Here is a 10,739-nt window from a genome sequence, read left to right as displayed (position 1 = left end):
ATGCATAGAACCTTAAAAGCCGCTTTAATGTGCTTTCCAAAACCTTGGCTCGACATCTTACCCGTGGTACTACTCGGACTTCGAACTTCATTCAAGAAGGATATCCAAGCCACTCCGGCAGAAATGTTATGCGGAACATGCTTAAGAGTGCCCGGAGAATTTTTCACTTCGACCGATAAACCTCTCGACTCACAGATCTTCGTGGAAAAACATCGAGAATACATGCGGGGCATACGACCAACGCCCACCGCACACCACTCCAAGGCAAAAGTATTCATACTCAAGGACCTAAATACCTGCACGCATGTGTGGTTACGCTGTGACCACGTAAAGGCACCGTTAGAAGCGCCTTATCAAGGTCCATACAAGGTGATTGACAGAATCTCCGATAAACTCTATAAAATACTAGTAGAAGGTGAAGAAAAAAACGTCTCAATCGAAAGACTAAAGCCTTGCTGCATTAACAAGACTGATCTTGACAACTAGTACCTGAGAAGATGAAACCACATCATTGGGGATCTTCAATGGATATACCAAAGAAAACGTACAAACGCACCGTGACTTTTAAGCTTCCCGCGCAAAGTCACTCGGGGGGAGTAGTTGCAGCGGACGCGTATCTACAGTCACGCCTCTACAGACCGCTTATACAACTATACCTCAAATGATAAAACAGATCAACAACACATAAAACAAAGAGAACAATAAAGAATGGCATTATACACGCTACACGACACACAACGCTTTGCATCCACAACGTGTTCCTAAAACTTACTTCAACTAGTTGTTATACCTATTGGATACGGTTTTATTAATAAAGTTTTCTATACACGTTAACCATTTTGTATATCTTTTATTTCGTGGTATTAATAAGCACTGATACCACACAACACTGAACTTAGTGCACTCTGCTAGTGCACTTGAAAACTAATTCATGTTCCAATTAAGCATTAGCACAATGCGGCATTGTGTGACACTGAGTCGCATTATGCTCTGTAATTGGAAAACGGGGTACGTGTCCACGCTTTATAGTATGCAGTCGCACACAAACACACACATATACAACCAGGAGCGATAGCTACGAAGCATAGCATAAAGAGGAGACCGAGAATAGGAAAAACTGTATAGCTATATTTCGTCTCATTCTCTCGCAGGCTCAATCCTATATGTTTGTCTCTATTTCTCATCTTACTAAATATCGTGGCCATTGCATAGCGGCCCGTCGCTCCGTTGCCTATCCGTATACAGGCTCCGCTGCCTATCCGTATACAGGCTCCGCTGCCTATCCGTATACAGGCTCCGTTTCCTCGCCATCTTCCGCTTCGTTGCCTGAACCAGCGTTTCATTTTTTTCAAATCAATCCCTATTCGAAAGAAGTTTTCACTTCAAAAGCACAGGTTGACTGGGTACTTTTTTATCATATTTTTTTGTACGGCATTCTTACCACCGATAGATTTATCAAAAATAATGAGAAAACACGTAGTGCCATACAAAAATAGTAGGCCACAAAGTCGGAAAAAGTTTTTGATTTTCCGGAAATTTCTTGGTCTATTATATCATTTGATTTTGTACGGCGTCGGTTCCATATAATTTCAATACCTATTCTTATTAATTATTCCGCAATGCTGTACAAAAATCATGCAACAAGGGAGAAAAATCGAGGGTTTTAACCCACCTTTTTCTACAGGTCAAGGGGGGGGGGGGTAATCTGGAAAAGTACGGCATTGCTTTTGCATCATTATTTACCATTTGAAAGTACTATTAAAAATAATGCCGCCGAAAAATTATTGTTCATTTGAATCTATATCAATAATTAACCCAATTTAATCGTATATTTGATTTTTACTGCTGTAAAATCATTTGATTCTGTTCGGAAACTTGTTTTTTAACATGATATTGCTAAGTACAATTGTTCTATATTATTGCCGTTCAAAAAAAACTGTTCTAAAAAAATATATAGAGAAAACAAAAAATGAATTTTTTTCAATTTTTGCAAAAGTTTAAATTATCGTACAATAATAAACTAAAGCAATTTTTTTAATTTTATTATTGGGTTATAGGGGATATAAAAAATACCCTTTCTTATAACACGATTTTCTCTTTATTTTATATGATAAGGTGGAAGCACGTCTTTACTCAATCAGCAGTAGAAAAGGAATAATCGAAAAACGAATAACGAATAAACCAAAAGAAAAATATTTCGTAGCCAAGCGCTTAAGATGCAGCTGCCCCTTGGTAGGGATAAAGAAAACAAAATTAAGAAGGACCGCCCTTTGATAGAAAAAAACACTCTGTGTCCCACACTAGATATCGGATATTATTTATATACATAAAAGTATCGATTGCATTTTGTAGATATGATTATATAAACGCAGAATAAAGAATACTGCGTAGAATTCAACACGCCCCCTCAAAATTCAATCGATTAAATGTTTACATTAAGTCGCTTTTATGTCGTTTTAAATAAGATTATACTATCAACAAATAAATGATCTAAGTAAAGACGAAACTTCCACTAAGTTTGACTTTACTTTTAGGAACAAATACATATGGTCCAATATTCATTGCTAAGGAGTGGGGAAACCCAGAAAAACCCATTCAGACCACTTAAAACGATAAATGAATATATAATAAATGAACTTAAGTTTTCTATCCATATAACTACTTCAGTCCATTCCATCTCTGAATTCCAGGAATTTGACTGCTGGCACTGGCTTAGTTAAAGTGTCTGCTACTTGGTTACCTGTAGGAATAAATTCGAGTTTTATTACACCTTTTTCAACTTGTTCTCTTGTGAAATGGTACTTGATATCTATATGTTTCGATCGTCTGTGATTGCCTGGATTATTTGCTATACTGATGCAGCCCATGTTATCCTCGTATATTACAATCGGTTCGGAAATATGTATATTAATACTAGACGCTAATGATTTTATCCAGAGTGCCTCTTTTACAGCTTCGAAGAGAGCCATATATTCCGCCTCTGTAGACGAAGTAGCTACCGATGCTTGTCTTTTCGTATTCCAACTGATGGTACATTGTTCGTATAACTTAAATAAATATCCAGTTGTACTTCTCCGATCCGTTTGTTCACTACCTCCCCAATCAGAATCGACATAACCCCTCAATATGTTCTTATAGTCGGTTCTAGTGTAAGTTAATTTAATATCAGCTGATCCTTTAAGATATCTGAGAACTCTTTTAAGGTTTTGCCAAAGTTCTTTGTTACTTTTATTTGAGTACCGACTCAGGGTATTCACAGCAATACTCAAATCGGGTCTTGTACAAACCATTATGTACATCAAACATCCAATTATATTTCGACAGGGTGCATCATATTTTTCATCCGAATTCAAAGCTAAATAATCTAATACAGTAGGAAGGGGTGTACTAACGGGCTTGCAATCTTGCATATTAAACCTTTGAAGAATAGTTTTGATATATGAACTCTGATCTAGTGTTTTTTTTTTTTTTGATTCTCTGTATTTTAATTCCTAAAAATAATTTAATTTCATTTAAGTCTGTCATGCAAAATTTATTCATTAGATAACTCTTAAAAGCTCTCATTTTCTCTATCCCAGTAGTTACAATCACAAGATCATCCACATATAGTACCACATATATATTCTCCAATATATTCTTTTTATCCAAAATATAAATGCAACGATCTACTGGCGAATTTCGGAATCCTTTTTCTACAAGGGCCTTATCAAACATCTCGAACCAACATCTAGCAAATTGTTTTAGACCATATAAAGCTTTATTCAATTTGCATACTTGATTACTATTGCTTTTTACGCCTTCAGGAACCCTCATGTAAATTTCTTCTTTTAACACACCGTTCAAAAATGCGGTTTTCACATCCATATGATGAACTAATAAACCATGATGATTTGCAAAAACAATGAGGAATCGAAAACTTGAAATCCTAGCAACTGGTGCAAAAGTTTTATTATAATCTATCAAATACTTTTGACTAAAACCTCGAGCAACAAGTCTAGCCTTGTATTTAATTCGATTCCCAAATTCATCATTTTTAACTGCAAATACCTACTTGCAATCGACAATGTTCTTATCTTTTGGCTTCGATACCAAATTCTAAGTTTTGTTTATAATAAGTGAATTTATTTCATCTGCAATAGCTTGTTCCCATTTTTCTTTATCATTTCTCGTCTTAATTTCTTCAATGACATGGGAATTGAATAAACTATAGATTGTGTAGTCAACAGATAATCATTGTCAATCTCCATTTCATCATACGAGATAGGAGATCGTTGCCTAATCCTACCAATCCTTCTGGGTCCTATACTATCCTTAGATTTCGGTTCTACAGCTATATCTGTTTCAGGTATAATTTTACTTTTTATGGGATCTACTATTACTTTCTCTTTCGACCTTACCATATCTGATTTCTCACTATCAGATTTATTTCCTTTACATACATCTGATTTCTCACTATCAGATTTATTTCTTTTACATACATCTGATTTCTCACTATCAGATTTATTTATCTCACCTCTCATTTCTACTGATTTTGGCATCACACTTGACGCATCAGTTTCATGTGAATCTTTTTCCGAATTCACTTCTTTCAGTACCGGTCGAAAGTTCAAGTAATTTATTTCATCTACTATTACATCCCTTACTATTTCTAATTTTCTATACTTAACATTCCAAATTTTATATCCATTCGATACAAATCCTACTAATATAGCTTTGTAAGATTTTTCATCGAATTAGGACTTTCTAATTTTATTATGCACATAGACTGTGGAACCAAATACCTTCAGATATTTTAAACTCGGCCTTTTATTATGCCATAATTCAAACGGAGTTTTATCTATTGTAAGAGCCCACGTTGGCGTTAAATTAATTAAAGAGGTTGCAGTTAAGACTGCTTCTCCTTAAAATTTCTTTTCTAGATCAGCACTATTTATCATAGCCCGTGCTTTTTCGGTTATAGTTCTATTCATGCGTTCTGCAACGCCATTCAATTGAGTAGCACGCGGAACCGTTAAATGGTAACTTATTCCCTTTTGAACGCAATAATCTTTCATTTCATTTGATAGATATTCTCTACCATTATCACAATACAAATTGACTAACTTTAAATTAAACCGAGCCTCACTCTTTGCAGCGTAATCTTTGAAAACTATGTAAACATCGGACTTATGTTCTAATAAATAAGTTACGCCATAATGCGTATATTCGTCAATGAATGTTATAAAATAATTTTTGTTATTGACCGTAGAAGGAGTGATTGGACCGCAAACGTCTGTATGAACCATAAGCAATGATCGTGTAATATGACTCTTATGTTTTTCCTTATTGAATGGTAATCGTGCTTGTTTACCGTAAATACAAGCTTCACATAACTGATCATCCGGGATGACCTTTTCTAAGTGAGTCATATCCTGAATCATTTGCTTATTTTTTAACTGTAAAAATTTTGTCTTTCCAATATGCCCTAAACGCTTGTGCCATAATTCATAACTATCATTTTTACTGTTACTTACTTGGGTATTAATTAAATTTACCTTTTTTGCAACATCTAATTCTATAGATATTAGATTGTTTGAAGGTTTACCACTCATCACCGTTTTACCATTTTTAACGATTACCACGCCGTTCTCATCGAAGATGATACTCATCCTTTTCTCCTGCAGTTTCCTCACGGATAGTAAGTTGTATGGTACGTCCGGGCAGTATAACACGTCTTCGAGGACTCCACTTGAACCCATGTTACTCGTCACGTGTATCTGTCCCTTCTTGGTGGCCGTGACGAATTTCCGATTCTTCGCTACCAAAACTTTAATGGGAGGATGTAATTCGACCGCACTTGAAAACACACTATCATCGTTTACAAAATGATCCGACGCACCAGAATCGAGAATGAAAACTAGTTTTCCTTTTCAGGTGACTTGATACTCCCCAGTCATAAAGGCAAATCCAGATATATGCTCATCTGTTGTCTTTCTTGTCGTTTAAGCAGTATGCACATTTTTATTCTTCTGCGTCATTTTGAATTGTTGGTTTTTCTTGCAGTAGAAACAATCCTTCATTTTATGTCCTTTTCTTCCACACTGGTGACACTTCCCACCAAATGAGTTCCTATTCTGCTTAAAACCTGCCCCTCTCCGATTTTGACTTCTATGTCTGCCTCCTTAAAACCTTACGTTGTTAAAATGATTCCACTTAGAATTTCTTGTTACTGGAGTCCCAACTTGCAACACCTTTGTACTGGTGTCCATTCTCTCGCTATTAATATTTGTCTCACGGTCAAGCAGTTTCTTTTTCACAATGTCCAGGGTAACGTTGGTTTCTGTCATCATCGTTTCGATGACAACCGAGACTGTACTATACATCTCGGGTAAACTTGACAAGAGAAGTGAGATTACCTCATTCTCCTTCACGGTAACTCCTGCAGCTGATAGTTCGTTTATTAATTCGTCAAATGTCTCGAAATGCTGCTTTAATTTTGTGTCATTTCTCATTTTTATGTTTAATAGCCTCTTTCTAATAGACAATTCGGTGGCCGTACTTTGGCTTTCATAAATTGCGTCTAAACTCGCCAAGATGGACTTTGCTGTACTACCAGGTCTATCATACTTGAGATGAGTATCCGCTAGATATTGTACAATTGTACATTTGGCAATACGTTCAGCTTTAGACCAACCCGTAGTAACTAATGACGGAGGTTCTTCGTCAACCACTTTCAACACATCGAGTTCTTGCAATAGATTTCTCACTCTATGTTTCCACGCATTGTATCTTGTACCGTCAAACTGCGGTATGTTTCTTCTGTCTTTAGACATATCCATTTTCACTAATTATATATATAAGTTAATCTAAAATGAACAACACACAAAACTTAAACACAATTAATGCACAGCGTGATCTGGGCCCATAACCTATTGGGTTATAGGGGATATAAAAAATACTCTTTCTTATAACACAATTTTCTCTTTATTTTATATGATAAGGTGGAGGCACGTCTTTACTCAATCAGCAGTAGAAAAGGAATAATCGAAAAACGAATAACGAATAAACCAAAAGAAAAATATTTCGTAGCCAAGCACTTAAGATGCAGCTGCCCCTTGGTGGGGATAAAGAAAACAAAATTAAGAAGGAGCGCCCATCGATAGAAATAAACACTCTGTGTCCCACACTAGATATCGGATATTATTTATATACATAAAAGTATCGATTGCATTTTGTAGATATGATAATATAAACGCAGAATAAAGAATACTGCGTAGAATTCAACAGTTATTGTTGTTTTAAATAGTATTAGGGTAAATGAATGAAGAAAAAAATCATGCTCTACATTTTAATGCAGACCATATTTTTTGGCAGATAAAAATAACATAATTGTTTTAGGGGTTACTTTATTGTCATCTAATACTGTACGGCATTAACATATTTTTAAAAGAAACAGTTAATAATATGTAAAAATCATTATGCCGTCTATTTGAAGTAAAACAGTGTGAATATTATATTTAAAAAATAAAAACTATTTAACTCAGTATTAACATTTTCCTATAATTTTTGATGAAATATACTTCAAACATTGTTATAATTGGTTTATATAGGAAATATTATTAAAAAAGAAAAAGTACTGCAATTTTATTGAATAATTTCACATATGTTTAATGAGTAAACAATAAAATTGCTGACAGCTGATTTAAACTACACGATATTTATGTGGAATTATTTATATTTTTAATTCTATGACTTGCTTATTTATTATTGAAAGTAGAATTGAAAATAACTAGTATCATTAAACTAAAATGTTGTTGTAAGGAATTTTTTTTTATAGAGTTCCCAGCAAGAAAAGATAAAAGTAAAGTCTATTGCTGTGTATTTGGTTGTACAAGCATAGCTTGTCGTGATAAAAAAATTAGGTTTTTTTCAAATTTCACCTCTTAAAAAATAATTTGCTTATCGAATAAACAAATTTGGTGAAAAAGAAATAATTGATAGACATATAGCTTGGGTACGAGCGCTAAAAATTAGAAAAAGTATAACTCTCAGTATGAAAGTCTGTTCACTCCATTTTATTAAAGATGATTTTTTAGCATTACATGAGTATTTTCAACAATTATTTTTTCTGGTTATTATAAAATGTTAAATCAATAAATTTACTCATGCTTATATTGTTTTTGTGTACTGTTATTGCTATTGATTCAACTCGAACTTATTTAAAAAAAACAAATATTCCTAGTCCAAATCTTCCTTTAGGATCATCTAAAGAATGTGCTTTTCTTGAAGATCAAATAGATTCTCGAGAAGAAAGAATACGTAGAAGATCAATTGAATTAGTGACAGTTAATGATATTGCAATACTGCAACAACATGTTTACAAATACCACTTAAACCAGCCTTGCATGAACAACTCATTCTAATTATTCAACCATTTTTTAATATTTCACCATTTATTTCATGTGGATTATCTTTAATATGTGAAGTTTGTAAATAAAAAGCTAAAATACTTATAATATTACAATCGTGACTTGGTACTTGCCCACACTTAATCACATGTCCAGCATTTAATACACTTTCACTACCAACAAAATTTTTATTGCTTGGTTTTGTAATATGTTTATGTAATATACACATACACATACATATACAATATGCGTATATATTATATTGTATGTATACTTCGCGTTCATACTACCCTCCTGAACAGTATATGTAAGTATCAAAAATGTAAATTAAAAAACAGACAAGTATTTTAATAAAGAAAACATTCATTTAATAATTATTATTAATTATTTGATTAATAATAATTTTAAAGGAGAGTTCATTTTACGAAGCAAACAACATAGAATAACAATTATATAATTTACTAGGGGTGCCCCAGCCACGCGTTGCTGTGGCTTTTTGACGTTAAAACTTCTTTAGAATCACATTGATTTAAAAATCGTGAAACGGAAGAACGTAAAACCGATGAAACAAAGATAATTTATTAATTAATAAAATTTAATATATAATTTTTTATTCTATATATTAATTATAAATAAAAGTCTGTATATAAAAATTCAGTGTTAAATTATGTTTGTCCACTAATAATTTTGAAATTACTTATCTTATCTTCATGAAATTTGTTTTATTGTAAGAGTTTTTTTTTCAACTTATCACCTAGCACCATTTTTCTTGCGATTTTTTTATTATTTTTTATAAAAAATTTAAATATTTTTTTTTAGAGTTATCTAGATTCTGTAAGGTTCTTTCATTAGATAACGTTGTATTACAAATCGACTATTTGTTTGTTCACGTATCAAAGCTTGGTTTTCTTTGAAGATTTCACTTCTTCCTAGTCTTATAATATGTTCATTTAATATAATTTTAAACTGTTCAATGGAGTCTAATTATTCGCTTAGAATTTCGGTGAGTTTAAATTAAGCACAAAAGAATATCAAATTTTTAATTTTACATTTAAATCATATCATATTCGAGTATAAATATTTAAAAAAAGTTGTTTAATAAAATTATATGAATATATAATAATATGGTAAAAGGAAAAAATGGAAAAAGCAACATTATGTCGTATGTAAATTTGAAAAAAACTTGTAATGTAAAATCAATTAAAATAATTAAATTAAAATACAGTACCAACTTTGGAATACTTAAAAAACCTAGATATCTAAATAACGATAAAAAATAAAAAATAATCGCTTTATAAAATATTCTAGTAAAAGGAAGTAACTTACTGTAAATGTGTGGGGATGTGATCAATGACTGAAAGGGGAATGGAGCGCTATGAATAATGACGACCTATAAAAATACCAATACATCTAACATCCATTTCTTTAATTTATTGTACTTAATACCATTAATTAATCTATTTTATATGTACATATCGTAATAATATCATAATCACTAATCATAAGAACACAGAAGGAAACATTATCAGTTCGTTAGTGCACTGGAGTGTACGATGTTTTTCCATCCGTATTCTCGCACGAAAGTCATAGCTTCCTTTATATATTCTTGCATGTGACGTGGACTGCCTATGTACGATGATGGTAGAATGACAGAATTACCAATTTCTGCGGTGTCGTCGTTGTTTACAATAGCGTTACGCAAGTGAATGTATTCTTCCGCACGCAGTTTCTGTTGATTAAATCGTAAGTATCTTAGTCGTTCGCACTCTATCTTCACGTACATGTCTACTATGAATTGTTGGCAAAGCTCACGAAGTCGTAGAATGATGTTGTCCAGACCGCGTCTAATCATCAACCGATACGCATAATAATCCTTCTAGCTAATGTTCTTGTTTGTTTCAGCTCCTGTAATAATATATTCAAAAATATCAAATTAAATGAAGTAATGATGTTTATAATGAATGAAGTAACTGTTACGAGATGTCGTTGTTTAATATTTATGCAATATCCGTCTTGTTATATGATATTTTTCGCAAGGTTATAGCATTAATCGTTCGACGGCTAAAATTGGATTTTCTGCGTTTTGCTGCCATTGAAAACTGAAAAAAAAAACATAAAAAGATCAAATTAAAGTACTTAATGATGAAAAAGAGAATACTGATAATATTTTTGTTCTTTTATTATTTTACCTCCTCAGATATATCAACTAAATAAATGTGATTCTATAACAGATAAAGACTTCTGGGGCTAGTGATAAATTATGATCGGATAAATATGCTAAAATTAATAAAGAAATTGAACATGTAAGCAACAATACTGCTTTTATAATAAAACATTATTTATCTTTCAAAT

At 32.6% G+C, this 10,739-nt stretch overlaps 1 protein-coding gene across 1 annotated transcript; it reads left to right on the top strand.

Annotated features, from left to right (window-relative positions):
• On the top strand, positions 1-486 carry LOC149031453 (uncharacterized). Its single transcript, XM_089176192.1, has one exon. It carries the CDS (start codon positions 1-3, stop codon positions 484-486), a length of 486 nt encoding a protein of 161 aa, XP_089032318.1.
• The last annotated feature ends 10,253 nt before the right edge of the window (positions 487-10,739 follow it).

The sequence above is a fragment of the Polistes dominula genome, unplaced genomic scaffold (assembly GCF_049000335.1).
Source record: "Polistes dominula isolate Pdom_NZ unplaced genomic scaffold, Pdom_raw_medaka contig_21, whole genome shotgun sequence".
NCBI classification, from domain to species: Eukaryota; Metazoa; Arthropoda; class Insecta; order Hymenoptera; family Vespidae; genus Polistes; species Polistes dominula.
Note: the sequence above shows the minus strand (reverse complement) of the source record. Positions and strands in the feature narration are given on the sequence as shown.